Consider the following 17634-nt stretch of genomic DNA (forward strand, 5'->3'; position numbering starts at 1 on the left):
GGAGTGGTACCTATATTTTGGAAGAAATTTTAAATGCAGGATAGCAACATTTTGGGACGGAGTACTATGTCAGTCATATAGTCCACACCTAAACTATGTGCACAGACATGAAGTTGCACATAGTTTAGACTGAGAAGAACAGTAAATTTCATATTATTGCTTCATTCAATATGAAGATAATCATGAAAAGATTCTTTTACATACCTACAACACCTTTGGTAACTCTGGGACACTTCAGACTCCAAAATATACAGATACATCCCAGACAATACAACATAGCATATATGCCATTCAGCTAGCGAATAACCAAGCCCCTTGGATCCAAAATAAAATATACAGATATTCTGTTACTGTACTCAACAAACAAAACATATGAGAAGAACACTCAAGCAAATAAAGACAAGACAATACCTTCCAAACCAACGTTCTAGCATCACCAGCTAGATCAGCAGGATACCAAGGCACCAGGTTACAGTTTCCATAGCTATTACCATCTTCAATATCGCTTCCCTTCAACTTGCAAAGTACACCAAGTAGTTCTATAATCTTGCAGTATCTTTTTGGTGAGAAGTGAATATCCAGATTCGGAACTTGAAATGAAACACGAGTTGATGGATAACTCGGGTGTGGAACTTTGATCTTCAAGCCATCAAAGAATAGAAGTCAATGGTATATTGTATAACATCCATACAGAATCACTAAAACATTAACAGTGCTGCATCCTTAAGTGTCTATGTAGCATTAAAAATATGAAGTGCAAACATAATTTATTTCAGTGGAGTTTAACATAATTTATTTCAGTGGAGTTTTTTCCCACTACTTCCTCAGGAAAAAAGGAACAAAACATAAAAAATATAAAAAATGTTCCTATAACAACACCATGATGCACTGCTCCAACAAATAGTTCTCAATAACAAAAATACTGATGTAGATTACTCATCCTATAAAAATATACAAGTGAGCCCCTCTAACTACATAATGTGCTTCCTCTTCTTTGCTGAAGCCATATAATCTCTTACTTTCAGCCATTGATGACTGTAGTAAGGGGCAGATTGGATAAGAGTTGGAATTCCAATATATTGTAGCCCAAGGCCTAACTAGATACCTAAAATGTACATTGCATGTGTACCCCAAATCTACATGCATCATGTGCAGTTTAGCATGCCACCATCCAGATGTTGAAGTTCAATGGGTACATCCATCTAGTTGTTATGAATAACCAGCTATGGCATGTCAATAGAACTATAGAAGCAAGGTGAGGCTCACTAGTCCACTACAAGTCTACAACAACCTGATCAAGCATATGGTATATAAACAGTGTCATACAAAGCTATAGTAAATGTTATAGCGTATGGTACGTAACTGAGCATCCTACAAGTAAAGGTTTGTACAAAGAAGAAATTAGCTCACACCAGTTGTAAAAAAGAGAATCAATAAAAAGATTCCAAAAAGAGAAAAAGAAAAGATCCATGAAGACCATGCAAGGGGAGGATGATATGACAACTCCCACTCTTCATTAAGACAAGGAATAATTGGATATTTCGAACCACAAATCCTCAGTACTTCAAGGCACTTCCATTTATGATACCTGATCAACTATCACTGACATTCCACAACGATCAAGAAGAGAACAGAACTGATTAGCATCAACAGAGGGGCCTGACAGCTCAAGCTGACTCCGATTTTCTGGTACAGAGTATATGTCTTCAGCTGTATCACAAACAAGAAAAGCAGCCATATCCCTCCCAGCAATATAAAACCGTGAATACAAACTTTGTCTTTCCATCCCGTCCTACAATTCAAGGGAATGAGGTTACAGAAAACAGCATTTACATCAAGAAATTCATGAGATAACTTACCCTTGTATGCAATGTAAAATGACCCAGATCCAGAACAAAATGTTCATTGCCAAGAAAAGATTGACCAGTGGTTAAGGGAATCCTAACTTTTGGTGCATCCAAATCAATATCAAGCCCAAACCTAGAAGCAGAACACTAGACAGTCAGCCAACATAAAGACATCATGACACTACAAGCAAGTTATGGAAATTGTTTTATCATAATAAAATAACATTGCAAGAAAAATTAACAACTTGGATAACAAAAGAAACCTTAATGAAAATAACATAATGTTAACTAATTTAGGGGACAAACAAAAATGCTAAATTATTCATGACGATTCATCAATAAGTAAATTGCTTTATACTCTTGCCTTCATACGTATTTACATTCAAACAGAGCATACACACTAAACAAGAGTATAGCAGCCTCATCATTTCACTTCTGCTTATGCTTATAAGCCAAAATTTGAATTTTCAACCTTAAATTTGGAGTTTTTTTTTTGGGGGGTGGGGGGAGGAGGCTTCATCGTAGTTTATTTTCAGCCTTTGCTTTTATATCGCTAAGAACAAGTACATAAAAGTTCTATTCACAAACTATTTTTCATTTGCACATATGCCGTTTGGCTATTTCCCTGAAAAAGCAAAACAATGACCCCCAGAAGTCAAGGCCATTAAGATTGAGCATAGCATAATGAGACTACACGTACCTGCTTTGCTCTTCCAGTACCATCTGAAGCTGCTCCTGAGCTCTACGTGTGACCTGCTCTATCTTCATCTGCAGTTCGAAAGATATATGCAATCAGTATGACTACAGCCCCCATTATGTCCAAATAGTATCAAGAAACATCAAATAAGATGTTCCACATCATAGTCATGAGTATCCAAATTCAAAAGTAGATTTGCCTGTAGAGCGGTTGCTGTTTCCATTGTCACTGTTGGGCTAACAGCTTTGCTCCGTTTAATAAACTCTAGAAAACGTTCATAGCTTCCCTTTAAAACCTATCAAAAAACACAAATTGAAAAGCATTATGTTAATGCCATGTACATGTGTAAAACATAATTGAAATAGCGTCATAAAGCATGTGCACTAAGGAATAGCAATACTCATCTCGAGCTTTCTCAAAATCCTACCAAAATAGGACTTGATGAAGTGATTTAGTCTTACAAGCATGATGAACACATAAGTTTAGATACATACCGTAACATGGCATGGTGATATCTTTGCCACAAGCTGCCAATCCAGGTCCATGCCAATAGGTGCACGCACAAAACTGACATCTAGAGCATTACTCTTTCCCTCACTAACAACACTCTGCAAAAATGGATATTATTCCAAAACATAAACGCAAGGGATAAAAGGCGTTCATGGAATCAGAAAAATGTTGAGCAATGTAACGCTGGCAAAAATATTCCTTATTTGCAACATCATAGCTTATGCAACACAAAAACTGATTACTTGATTAATAATAAGTATGACAACAAAAATCAAAGCAAAGGAGTAATACTAAGTAATTGAGTGGATATCGATAATGTCTAAGCTTAGGTTTGAGGAAACTACAGGGACCTAGCAGCTAGTAGCATGGTTGGTGGGCTAGCCAACCCAGGTTCGTTTCCTCCCTCCAATAAAAAACATTCTTTAATGTTTATAAGCTTAGATTTGCACCTAGTTTGAATGTTTGATGGCTAGCCACCTAGAACCTTGTATAATAATGTACTAGTGTGGAACCAAATGTAGTTTGTTAATTAAAGAATATGGTTGACGACACCTGACATTCAATAGATAAACTATATATTTCATGCTACAGATGAAGTGCCGTTTTCTCAGGTTACCGACTAGAATGCTGAGGAGGTTTGCAGCAAGGAATTCACATAACAACTGCATCATGTTCACTGACCTGAGCAAGAGAACCTTCAGGAGAAGACAAACCACAATATCTCAAAGTAACATCACATCGCGTACTCTTGGGATACAATTTCGTGACCACTTGAAGTTTCTCAAATCTACCACACAAAACCTCTGTCTCGTCAATATTGATGATCCTTGCAGCAGCTTGGCCAATAGACACATCCACCAAGAATCGGATTGTGTTTGGGGCAACTTTTTCAAGGGGAAAAGATATATCATCTTCTGGCTGATAACTCAGCAGCTTATTTATAGCCTGCCACTCTTCTTTCGTTAGTCTCTCCTCATCATCTAACTGTGGTTCTAGAAGGGCATTTTCTTCAGAAGGTAACTCAGCCGAGTTCCTTAAAAAAGAAAGCAAGCATACTTAAGATGTGACAAAAAAATGATTCATGCACTCATGAAGTTGAAATAAACCATGCTATGAGAAAATCCAAGAAATGCCATTGACAAGTGCCCGATTCCAAGAAATGTCATCATGTATTTCTTGGATTCTCTCATCATGTATTGATAAAAGAGAACAATGGCCATATTGACCATCTATAGAATTTGCTCATATTAATGTCATAAAACAAGAGACATATAATATCACACTCAATAATACAGATGATTGGTTGAAGTTATAAACTAAATGAGAAACAGCTTTCAAAGAAATTGATATCCTGTCCTACAGACAAAGTTGTCTTTGTCAACATGACAATGAAGTACTTTCATTTCATGTATGTACCAAGATAGTTTATCGACTGCTTAAATGCAGAGGAGCAATAAGCAGGAATTTAATTAAATTAGTATTTTTCGTAGAAGGACTGTTTCAAACCCTAGTTATTCTGCAACCTGCAGTAAACTAATGGTGCAAAAAAAATGCAGAAACAGCATTAGGTACAGTATGCAGTACCATTGACCAACAAGTAGCAGGTGTTTCAACGGCCCTTTTATTCCAGCAGGGCAATAGGCCAAAGTATGTAAAATTGGCTTTCAAGTAAAAAGACACAAATACCCATATAATATATGAGATAAAGGCACTGCTATACACCTAAAACTAACAACAGGTATAAGGATTACCTACACATAGTTGGCTACTACTGTTTTGTTGCAAGGCAACTTTGAAACCTGCAACTTGACACTAGCCAAAAAAAATACTGGTTGCTACTTTGCTAGCGTGAGTAGAATTTTATTCAATATATTGTTACTTTTATTCTCCTACAAACTTAAAATAAATGTTGTTCCCATGTGCAACACTAATGAAAAAAGCTGGCAAGCTCTGGTCTATAACTTTCATAAGTCCTACCACTAACAATCTAAACCATTTGAGTTGCACAAAAGATACCAACAAGATTGGGAACCAAAGTCAAAAATAAAATCTTCAATTGCCTATGGCGATAAGTACAAATGAAAGGAGGAATAGTACAGGAAAAGAAGCAAACTACACAAATGAACATAATACAGAATGGTACCGTTAAAAAAATAAAAAATATTAGTATTCTCCGCATTCAAAATATAAGGCATATTAGGTTTCGTTAGGACACGTCTTTGACAAATGATTATTCTATTAGGATAATAAATCAAGTACAAATGAAAGGAGGAATAGTACAGGAAAAGAAGCAAACTACACAATGAACATAATACAGAATGGTACCGTTAAAAAAATAAAAATTACTAGTACTCTCCGCATTCAAAATATAAGGCATATTAGGTTTCGTTAGGACATGTCTTTGACAAATGATTATTCTATTAGGATAATAAATCAATTCCTAGAGTTCAAGCTTTGAATCAAAATAAATCAATTCCTACCTTCTTGTCTACACTCGGCCCATGAATCCAGAAACTGTATCCCTTCAATGACCCGTACCTACCCACTCACCAATACTACTCTCCAATTAATGAGGGGCATTTTGTTATTTCTCTCAGACTCACAACTAAGCTTGTTTAGGGATGCGGGATTAGTTTTTTATGGAGAGAGGAAGTAACTTTTATGACACAATTGATGTTATTAGATTTGTATTCAAAAGTACTTTTTTATTATGCTTTTGTATCACAAAAATGAGAGCATAATAGAGCAATTTTTGGCCAAAGCCTTGTCTGAAACATAATACACCTTATATTTTGATTCATGCACTTTCCAGAAAGCATTTGGACGTCCCTCTGTCCAGATACATTTTAAAAAAAACATGCAGAAAACCTTATAGTTTGGAACAGAGGTAGTAGTATATTAAAAACAAACAGAAGCAATGAAGAATAAAGGTACAGAGATCGTTATCAACTTATTAGACAAACCATCCAAAAGTCCACCATCTTCTCTTTGATGCCCCCTTCTTATGTAATGTTTCCTTTGATTTCACAGTCTCAACTTTAGCATGTCCCAACAACCTGAAAGTATGTAATTATAGTAATAACAGAACAAGATGAAGGGTTACTCAACTGAAAGCATAAATGTATGTACAAGTTGTGCGCCGCACCTCCAAAGTATTATGACTTTTGTGTCCAGAATTTTCTCTATCTCACGAATTTCAGACATATCAACAATAGATGCTTGTTGCAATAACGTGGCATACAAGTGAACATAACGCCGACGAAGCTGGCAGAGATGCCGAGTTCTCTCCCATGAGAACAAATAGCTGAAAAAAGAAGAATACAAATTTCACACTGAAAATTTCTAATTAGTAAAGAAAGTTGACAACGTATATATCTTTGCATCAGCATATATTATCACAATTCAAGTGATTGCCTCCAAGATGCAAGAAAAAATGCAATACAATCCATGATGGTATAATCACATGATTTTATCAAAAATATATCAATGTGGCACCATGAATAACAACTGACTAGTTAGAACTAATTGTAGCCTGCTTGTAGAGAAAACATAAAAGCAAATGTTCTCAGGTGTTGCTAGGAGCCTAAAGTCAAGCTTGCAATGTAATTCCAATCCATTCTTACAAGGGCCAATTCTGTTAAACAGAACATAATATCTGGTTCCACTGAAATTTTAAAAGAAAAATATCAAAAACCAGACCTCCACTCTTAATCGCAAAATCTACCAGGGCAATAAGATGAGTGAAACCTCCTACCCCCCAACCGGGGCAAGAGTTCAGTAGTCCTACTTGTGCTACCTCAATGCCAATTCATGTGCTGATGAGCTGACCGTGACAATGAGCACAACAGGATTGCCTGGGAACTAACAATCTGTGGATTAGCACAGATGCTTGATGGAATAGAAATGTCTATGCTGCATCCATGAGATGTTATGCCGCCTGCACATACCTGGGGACCATGAACAGCAAGCTGCACCTGCTGTCAGCTGACTGACACCAACCACTAGTGGCATTAGGCAACTATAATACAGCCATCTAGCTCCCCTAGGCAATAACACTTAGGCCCTAGGTGTCGTCTTTGAAGCCAGTCTCTAGGCACTAGGTAGCCATCAAGCTTAACTAGGCATTAGGACCACCCTGCTGAAGTAGGGGAATAATAATTAGCCATAACCAAGCTTACTAGGTACCTGGTTACATGGATCAGGGGCATAGGCCATGGGTGATTTAAAATGTGGGTCAAAGTGGGTAGTGCAGTAGTGTTCTTCAGGATGCTATACTACTTCCAGATCTGCAGGATTATATTTATTTCAATGAATCCAAGAAAGATGTGTTCAGGGTCAATAATTACAAAATTAGATGACTTCTTAATTAGTGAGATGAACTCTTGCTTATTTCTCAAGTAATTAGGTAAAACATGTTTTGCTAATTCAGCTAGGTTAGCTCTCTAGTTAGTTCAGTCAGGTTGTTAGCTTAGAGTCCGAGTCAGCATGTTGCCTAATCATTCAACTTTTGGGCCAAGTTATCCTAGATTATGTGTTTACATAATATGGAGAATTAATCTCCCGTCAAGAATGCACGTAAGAGTCAGAACATCACTATCTCCCTCTTTCTCATTCTTGCACACGACTTGTGAGTTGAGCATGTTCTCTTGCCACTTCTTGATTTTTGCTCTAATCCTTCCAGACTTTAAAGGAAAACGGAATTTAGAATATGATCAATACCATAATTTTTTCTGCCGCAGACCAGCCAGCATGGCGTAACGCCACCAAGAACGGCAATCCACTTTAACTGGTACAATAGGCCGCAAGTGGGACACGTCAACACGTGTCCTGAACCTTGAAAATGTTTCCAATAGCTTAATGCCATCATAATACTGGGCCTGGTGCATGCAATAGTGTAAAGAGACTAAGTACTTTGTTAACTTCAAAATTAACAGATGTAAAAGGTCAATTTCCAAGGTACCTCCGTAACGGTTAGTGAAACATCACTGAGAACAAGTGATGCTTTCTCCACAGGGATATCTGGATCCCCTCTTTCCTGCTTTCCGAGTCGTTTATAGTTAAGAGTTCCATTTATAGGGGAAACTAAATAGTTCCTATTCATTGCCCAAACAGAATTGCCAGAATGATCATCGATGCCATCTTGAAATATCTGTGAAACATGATTCTAGGATAAGAAGCAGCGAACAGGTACTGAAGAATGAAAGTGTTGTGGAAGACATGTACAACCTCGCCCCATTCAGTAGGATATAGATCTTCCCATTTCTTAGCAGGTTTCCACGAATTGCTGTCAGAGTCATGGTAGATGGCTAGCCTATGCAGTTCGACCGACTAAATAAGGGCCAAAAAGGAACATAAATGCATTGGTCATAAATAAAGATAATAATAAAGCAAAATAATCAGATGGGGAATAAACTAAAGAATATCAGATCTTATAAACCAATTGATTAATGTGTGATATAATCTATCCAGACATGCTCAAAAAAATGACAGAATGCTAACATTAATATCACAAGTACTCACATAAGCAAGTATTCACAAGAAAAAATTGGTCCAAGAGCACAATAATAATGATTAAGAAAAACATAAACCCTGGTGAAAGGTCAACCAAATTTAGTTTCAACGTACACCATATCACTGTAGAACTTGAACCACGCATGTAAGGAGGTATTACAGGCTTTACTTTGATGTTAATGAAATTTATGCAACATTTATTTTACTTTGATGAATCAGCAGTTGAATTTTGACACCACCATGTTCATGTTACAAAACATGTGTCTAGATGCCCTCTATAAAAAACATGCAAAGGGCAGAAAATAATCAATTATCTCAGGATCATTAACAAGCTAGCCATAACAGAGCTGGAGTTTAAGTTCAGGGGTTTTTTCGAGAGGAGTTTCAGTTGAAATTAGAACCAAGAAAAAGAGTGGCAATATCTTGGAAGCTATAATGATCTAGGATGATTACATGTACCGACCCCTGATATATGGTTCTTAACAATTCTACCATCTACGCATGATGATCCACCTCAGTCTTGTTACTAATTTAATACATGAACATGCACTACAGTGGTGCAACATTAAACTGGGTTCATTTGCTGAAAGTGAACGTGATTGTGCATTAAGAAGTTTATTTTATCCAGGTCTTACATACTGTACAATTGTTACCTTTCTTCACTTTTTTTACATGGCTTTCTTCCCTAAATTCTCATAGCTGTAGCTACAATTTGCCAATTCCACCATGATTTTTGCCACTCAAATTCGTTCACATAGATCTAGAAAATCAGCTCAACACATTTACTTAAAGTTTGCCTGCAGTTCACAAAGTCAGGTGCAGCTCTGATCATTATTATTCATTGTGGTATGTTAGTCACTATTTATAACAGTAGTTTTAACTAAATGGTTGTGTGTAGTTTGTGCACTGGTGGTTGAAAGTCAAAAGGTGTACGAGTTCTAAACCACACTAATTTAGGGACAGGAGAAAGTCAAGACATAACTCGTGAGCTGATCATATGCTACGACCAGATGTAATCAAGAGTCGATTGACATACTACCTTTTGCATGGATGCGATACCTATCACGATAGGTTAAAAAATAACAGAACATACAGTTATATATCACATAAATTTGTTCTCACCTTCCGCAGCTTATCTAATGCTACACCAGCATCAAATGTCTCGTTACCATCCTCATCTACTGTAACGGCTGCAAGTCTTGACAATGTGAAGCCAGAAGCAAATGGATGCCCAGAATTGCTAGCAGAAAAACAAAGAAAAAAATTATGACAGAATACTTGGATAAAATAAAAACTACAAAAATTGTGCATATGACTAAGCAAACCTGACAGAATCTTCATATCTGATATGCACATTGCTGATGGTGACTTTAAGATTTCCAATAATTGTTGATATTAAATTGTATAGCCACGAATTTCCCCCTGGTACCTGCAGTATCCAACAAATCAACCAAAGAAATCAATATCAAAAGCCATCCACCTGACATATACTCGATGTAATATTACAACTTTAAGAAGCATGAGATCCATCTATTGGCACCTAAAAATGCTTTGATAATGTGACTCAAGAAGTTTGTCGTTATATGATTTCACTCATTGACATCATCCTTACTCTCATAAAATGGGGTGCTAGTGTATTCAACATCAATCCCCACTAGAAAGACTTTCTGTGGCTTGATAAATGTAGCATGGGTGTGACATTTGTGTGATCTTTTGTACTACTTCTGTTTCACATTATAAGATGTTCTAGACCTCTCTGCATTCATATGGATGTTAATGAATCTGAACGCATATATAAAAACATATTCACTGATCCATGGATGAATCTAGGTAGAACAAAAACATCTTGTAATATGGAACGGATGGAATAAGTATTTGTATTCTTTGCAAATGCATATATATGGCAGTTATTGATTGATCTTAGGTAGTGCCATATACCATTTTTCAGATCTTAGCAAAGTTATTTTTGCATTTCAAACTTCAGACTTTCATAGCACCATTCTTTTCAGTGTCCACAATGCAAAAGCATGACGCTAGTGGTTATCAAATGTCATAACTGTTCGCTACTGTCAGACTATTGCTTGCCAAAATATTGAAATAGAACACAAGAAAAGCTATATGAAACAAACAGGATAAGAACATCATACAGGTCCCCCTTTTGAGCTCCTACTTGTTGCTTCAAGAGTTGCTGCCTCTGCAGTCTGCAAATAAGACCACTAGAGGTTGAGCTTGCATAAAGATGATTGTAAGCATTATCTTTGAGGAGAAACAGAGAAAAATTGGTGAAGCAAAAGATAAAAGCAAGGAAACAATAAAAACTAGAAACCTGGCTCATAAAGCTATAATGACGTATATGATTCTCAAAGCATATAATGCAAATACGTGGAACAGTTGTGACTCTCCCATGATTGTATTACAGATTACAATAAAGCATTTGACTGTTGAAAGTCAGCTCTCATCTCAGTCCCATCTGACCTAAATTAACCTAAACGATGCACACTCTTCCCTTGAATAAACCACACATTGCATACTACTTTTACAAACAACATCATACTGTACCAGCTCCTGGAAGCTGAAAAAATTGTAATATCTCACTTGCAGAGGAGTTATTTAATATCTATACTTGCAAATTTTGCATAAACATGTTAAATAAAGAATAAATTGAGCCATGGGTACAAAAAGTAGTACTGTGGGGGTACATAGGTCATATATTCTGACATTTGCTCCCTTTAGTTACTGCTCTGTTTTAAGCAGAACATTCAGTTCAAAATATTACTGTGGCAATGGAATAAACAAGTAGCACTGACTCGCCCATATCTTTATGCACCCACTCACATATTCACCCTCCTCTCTCTTTGTCTTCTCTCTATTCCATTGATATTGAAAATAAATGTGATATAATGTTTTTTCCTTTCTGTTCTGCAAATACATATCCACAGTGGATGCTTTTGACCTTACGTAACCATTACCACAAATAACTACAAGGAACCAGAACACATGCTTCAGCCATGTGGTAGGTTCTTTACCCTAGGGTGCACCACTTAACCAAGCTCAGTGGTTTAAATGAGCAATTCTCAAGCTTTGCAGACAGCATGAACCCACCACCCAAAAGTAGTATTAGCAGTTCATTTTACTATTAATACTGAATAGTCAGCATATGCTCTTGTATGCACTACTTGTTTCCTTCTCTTCAAATAAATTCTACCATAGTTATATTTTGTAAAGCAATGGTTTATAAATGTACTTGGAAGGACTTTTGAGGGAAGCTGTAGAAATGTACTGATCAAGTGGAACCAAGTTCAAAATAGGTTGAACAACTGTGAAACTATCCAACTAACAACATGATCTCACGACAAAAGAATGAACAGAAAATAAATAGCATACATTACGCACCTAACAGATACTCCCTCCATCCGAAAATGTAGCTATTACTAACTTCAAATATTGTCCAATATGTTGGTATTTCTCCATCTTACCCCCTCATCTCACCCAAACCATGCCCCATTTAGTTTCTCCACCTACTTCCTCTTCTCAACCAATCACAACCTTCCCTTATTTTATTTCACCTACTTCCTGAATAACTATGCCCAACTCCAGACAGCTTACATTTTGGGACAGAGGGACTACAGGATATCATGATGAAAATACTGCTCTGCTACATCATTTAGGCACATTGGTTTCAATGAGGTGATCAAATACATAAAAAGTTAAAAGGAGAACACTACCAAGTACAAGTGTCTGCAAAAACATACAGTATTATCATGACTATCTGATCCTTGCAACAATGCATCTAATTTAAGGTTACTTATTTCAAATTAACAAAACTGTCTCAAATGGAAAGACAGCAAGATCAGAGTTTTAGCTCCATCATGCCCAACTATTAGACCAAAAATTTTATGGAAGGTTCTTGAACTGAAGTAGAGACTAAAGTAATTCAAAATGTCCCACATATTATTTATTTCATTAACATGGTGATAAGAAATTCGTATAATTGTATTTTGAAAAATAAATATTTCCAAAAATTATACTTCTGGATCTCCTCCTCTACAAGGGACCTTATGAAATAGAGCAATTAAAACCAACGTTCATTTTCCTCAAAAAAGAGACATGGTGAACTTTCAGAGGTATTGACTCCTTGTTCACATTAACATATGATTTTAAATTTGTATCTAGTAATAGATCATTCTATTGAGTATTCAAACATGGGGGGGGGGGGGGGGGGTAAACAATCATGAGAGAAGTTGAAAACAAACCTCAATCTGCTGAAGTTTCGCTTCAAAAAGTTTCTCTCTATCTTCTTCCTAACACAAGAAATAACAAGTGATATTAAGAAAAAGGAACAAAGAAGACATACATAGAATAGAGATGCTATAGCCAATAAAATTGAAAACAATAAATATATTCACATACCTTCAGAGTCTGTCCATCAGGTGCAGGATGAGCAAGAACAAATAGACGATCAATAAGAACAATAACTGGCTCTTTACCCAAGCTTTTCCATGGAACCTATCATAAATCATTATTTGTGTGTGTGAACAATTAACACGTACGAGATAAAAAAATACCAAACTTAATACTATAAGTTGCAGGCAGTAAAATCATGTTCATCATCTCAACCAAAGGATGCCACCATTTGACATCCTGCTAAAACAGCAACACATCAACACCCATATTTTTTTTTTGTTTAAAAATACTTACCAATGTAACCATTAGATAAAAAGAATATAACTGTACATTCATCAATAAATCTAGTTGCTGATGGTTCCTTTTATTCATCCTTAAATAAAGATGTACTAAGGTCTGAGGCCCATTTGAACTATATAACAGAAGTGATTGACTATGTAAGGTTGCTGCTGCGAATCATTAGGTTTTCTGGCCAATTTGCAACTTTTATGCTAATGGATTCCAGTTGTGTTTTCTCCCATAGGAAGCCTCACAAATTTACTGCTGTCATTTGTTCTCACTGTTCGGTAGTTGCCATCACTGAGGCTCTTTGCTCAGGAGCTACTACCAGGGAGAAAATTGATGCTGCTTCATTGAGACCAAGATGCTAGAGGTTCAGTTGTTTGTGCACATATTCACATATACCTCCTATTGATGTTTGCTGATGTTTAGTTCAAGCAGCTTAGGGAACTGTCTGTGGCTATGTTTAGTTAAATTGCATACTGGCTAGTGATTCTACTAGTTTTTCCAAGTCAGAAAATTTAAGTCAAATAAGTCAGGTATTCAGGTGCAAACAGAAAATAACAAGTACCTTTAAAGTTATGGTGCCAACAAACCCAGCTTTCACTGTTACTGGAAGCCGAAGAGAATTCAATGCTTCAGCCTTCAATTTTAGGTCTTTAAGAACAACGTCACCTTTTCATGGAATTAAAGAGGGGTGAATAATGCATCACGCATATAAAATAACAATAAAGCTTCAGTGTAAAAGCGCAGTTAACTTTATGTCAAAAAAAGCAGTTAACTAATGAGTTTTCCTACATAAAGGTAAAATCCAGTAATCCAGTGTATAATTGTTTATTTAAAACACATAAGGTGCTTACTTGAGAAGTACAGAATAGAAATAGAATATCACTAAATGAGACACTGTAAGAAGTTATGGGTTATGCATGTTGATACAGGTTACATGATGCATGTGGATTACAGATGATTTGATACTGCCATGCGGCATGTAATGGCTTCTGCTGCCACTGAAACAAATTTTAGCATGCCAAACTGTTGAACAATAGCCTCACTGCATCACCAAGGACTGTGCATGTCATCGAAGCAAGCTACACTAGGCTGCAGCACAGATAGCTGGGCACAGATATCACTGTTAATGGTACAGTCTCAGGATGCAATGAGCAACATCAAACTATGGCATACTAACGGAGGGCCACACAAAGATGTCAAGGGCTCCACCAGCCATCTGTGCTGGTAAAAGATTGTTGTTTGCAGTGTTTAAACAGCAAAATGGTCTCTTCATCAAAGACTTCATGGAAACATCTCCACAATATTATTTTTCATGTTAACTGACTGGCAACTCCAATTTAGAATCAACAACAAAACAACAACATCGACTTTCAGTCCCAGGAGGGTTGGGTTAGTCTAGAGATGAAACCTACCACATGAACCAAAAGTAAAAGGAGTGCAAAAAATGAATAGATGATATCATTATTCGAAATCAATTTAACCAATAATTACCAACGTCCATCCAAGAGAGATGCACAGCAATACCAAACAGCACAGGGTCATGTGATACAAGACCATCATAAAAAAATGGCAAATTTAAAACTACAGTCTACAGCACATATGCATATTAATATCACATTCTACAATCTTAGTTAACAGAATAATAGATATCATTTGGATTTGGGCAATAACTATTTTGATTCCTTAAGAAAGATGCACTGGTACAGCACCATTCAGATCAAGTGTTTTGTTTCTCCTACCAGATCCTACTTTGAGCCAATGTCAATCATCTACAACACTGCCCCATAAATTAGTTGTCAATAAGCACAACAGATGCACCTTGAATAAAATTGAGAATTTATATATTTTTTCTTAACAGGACAAGAAGAAAGAGTTGGATTGAATCCATCACACAACAGAAAAGTATTGATAGCATACCCAAGCCAAGTATCTTATTGGTCTTACTACATCAACCTGATGTCAAATAATGCAATAGTCTTTTATTCCATAGATTAATTATCAAAAAACATGATGGTTAGTGCCATTGAGAATTAATCTTTTGGTCACAAGGAAAAAAGTATAAGGATTAAGGCGTTCACATTCAACGCTTGGCAAGACAGAAGTACATTTTAACACTATATACTAACTACCATAAGAATTGTATATTGGTAGGTGATGATGGTGGAGATGGGAGAAAAAAGACAATTAAAAAGAAATGAACCTTTCCAGACACTTATCCGGAGTGCTTCAACAGAGAGCCCTTCAACATATTCGCCCAAATACTTGCGAAGCAAATACAGAACCTACAGTTAAAAATGTTGAATTTTATTACTCCACTGAATCAAAATGCTGTCAAGATAAATTTATTAAATAATAAAATGATAAAGTTTTGGAAATTGAGAATCAAAATAATGAACTGTGAGCGTGAGGATGTACGACGCAGCCTATATTATTCTCTACTCCGGAAGAATTGCTAGGTCTGCTACTCAGCAGATTTAAAGAGTCATCCAATTGAATATAACAAAATATTGTATAAGAACTTTGTAATGCCATATTGAACAATGTAAAGTTTAAGTGTGGGAAATCTGAGCTGAAACAGTTGGTTGACCTGAAATTCACCCGTGATAAATTCTATAGTCATCACCACCCCCACCCCAACACATGAACACAAAAACCACCACTACGGTATAAAGATCACATCTATCTCCAATTGCCAGTGCATGTCATAATGGTGTGCTTTGAACAAAAGAGGATGAGGTGGTTGTACCATTTCATCCTTTGTTATGAGCAGCTTCTACCCGTGGAAGGCATTTTGTAAATAATAACATGCTGACATGAAAGTAAAGCTCGAAAAATTAGAACTGCAATGCTACCACATAACCTATCATAAGCCATGCACACTATTACATCAAGCAAATGAAACGAGCAACTGGAGATGCTTCTCAAAAAGCAAAAACGGCCAAGATTAATGCAGCAGTTACCCTGTTGTCGGACTAAAATTTGCATATGAGACTCTGCTAGCTGATATTTCTCAATAGTCAGTAATATGTAGCATTAAACGTAACGTATTTAAACGAACCACACCAGACGGTGTTAAGTTTCATATTGATATGGCAGGAAAAGATTACAATTTAGACAACTACTGCCCTGGAAGGCTATATATAATCAGGGAAAAAGGAGAGAAGCACGCCACCACACGTCTACACACACCATCAAGAAAGCAATGAACCACAGTCGTACTACCCTAACACCACCTCCAAACAGTTAATAACACCCACAGGCTCCTGAGCATCACTAGGGCAAAGGGTTGTACAGGTTGTGGGCAAGAGAGAAATTCCCCTCATACAGACCCGCCTCAATCCATCGAAGAGAGCCTTCTAGTGTGGAAAGGGCATTCATATGAGAACAAGATGTGTAATGATAGACCATAGTAGCTTACGCATCAACAGGAGCTGGGAACTTGGAAAGCAAATAAGATGCAGTGCAGAACTGCAGGCATGAACTTTCTCATTTCCTTCCATAGCTTCAGAGGCAAGTACCAAAGGCTAAATGTATCAACTATGGGTGAAATATCGTTAGAAGTCACAAGCAAGGGAAACTAGGAAATGTGAACTTAACCAAAAAGAAAAATGCAGTCGCCAACTCTATCTTCAGTCTCATTTAAGAATAACCGGGCGTTCCACACTAAACAAAAAATCTACATGCAGCCCATGAACTGATCAAGACCCCGCCCTCGAAATGCCCCGTCGTTCCATCCAACACCAATTGCACCCACACATCCACACCGAAACCCTGCCAAAGTGGGCACCTACAGCCCCGCCGCTCGATCAAACGCGCCCTACTCGAAGCCACCACAAAAATAAATAAAAAAAATGGGGGAGAGAGGGAGAGGGCGGAGAGACATCATACGTGGCCCTCGAACATGGCGGAGGCGGAGGTGCGACGGGACGGGCCGGGCCCAGCGCGGGGGTGGTGGTGGCCGGAGAGGGGGTGGAGTGGTCTAGGGCGGCGACGCCGCGCGCGAGAATCCGCTGCCTCGACGATCCCTCGGGGGCGCCTTCATCGACGGGGCCCGGGCTAGGGCGAGGCGAGGCGAGGCGAGGCGGAGAGAGAGGCCCGTGGCGCGGTGGCGAGAGAAGACGACGACGAGGAGGAGGAGGAGGGGGGGTGGGGGCCGGCGTTGCGGGGCGGTGGTGGGGCTTGGGGAGTTGGAGTCGGGAGTCGATCGGGCCCGACCTCCGCTCCGCAACAGCGTACTATACCGTATCGTGCGCCACGCTTCGGCCGCACGCGCTGGTCAACACGTGGAGAGAGGAGCGGGGACGACGAGGGGGAGGGGCCACCGACCCAGGGGCAGGGAGGGGGGTATATGCGGATGCCGCTTTCTTTGGAACGCAC

General features: G+C 37.8%; 1 protein-coding gene across 1 annotated transcript in view; it reads right to left on the bottom strand.

The window, feature by feature from the left end:
• Positions 1-17378, bottom strand: part of LOC102707936 — a 40868-nt gene extending 23490 nt beyond the window's left edge. The window contains exons 1-21 of the mRNA XM_015833747.2: positions 17146-17378; positions 15458-15539; positions 13820-13923; positions 12976-13071; positions 12819-12866; positions 10713-10766; positions 9891-9994; positions 9688-9805; positions 8281-8382; positions 8015-8203; positions 7774-7931; positions 6200-6358; positions 6018-6110; positions 3736-4087; positions 3039-3152; positions 2744-2839; positions 2548-2615; positions 1860-1980; positions 1589-1792; positions 412-639; positions 205-314 (exon numbers count right to left, since the gene is read on the bottom strand). Coding sequence (XP_015689233.1) covers positions 205-314; positions 412-639; positions 1589-1792; positions 1860-1980; positions 2548-2615; positions 2744-2839; positions 3039-3152; positions 3736-4087; positions 6018-6110; positions 6200-6358; positions 7774-7931; positions 8015-8203; positions 8281-8382; positions 9688-9805; positions 9891-9994; positions 10713-10766; positions 12819-12866; positions 12976-13071; positions 13820-13923; positions 15458-15539; positions 17146-17160 — 2615 coding nt within the window. The 5' untranslated portion in view covers positions 17161-17378. The remainder of the gene's footprint in view (positions 1-204; positions 315-411; positions 640-1588; positions 1793-1859; positions 1981-2547; positions 2616-2743; positions 2840-3038; positions 3153-3735; positions 4088-6017; positions 6111-6199; positions 6359-7773; positions 7932-8014; positions 8204-8280; positions 8383-9687; positions 9806-9890; positions 9995-10712; positions 10767-12818; positions 12867-12975; positions 13072-13819; positions 13924-15457; positions 15540-17145) is intronic.
• Between the last annotated feature and the right edge of the window lie 256 nt (positions 17379-17634).

This window comes from Oryza brachyantha, chromosome 2, assembly GCF_000231095.2.
Source record: "Oryza brachyantha chromosome 2, ObraRS2, whole genome shotgun sequence".
Lineage (NCBI taxonomy): Eukaryota > Viridiplantae > Streptophyta > Magnoliopsida > Poales > Poaceae > Oryza > Oryza brachyantha.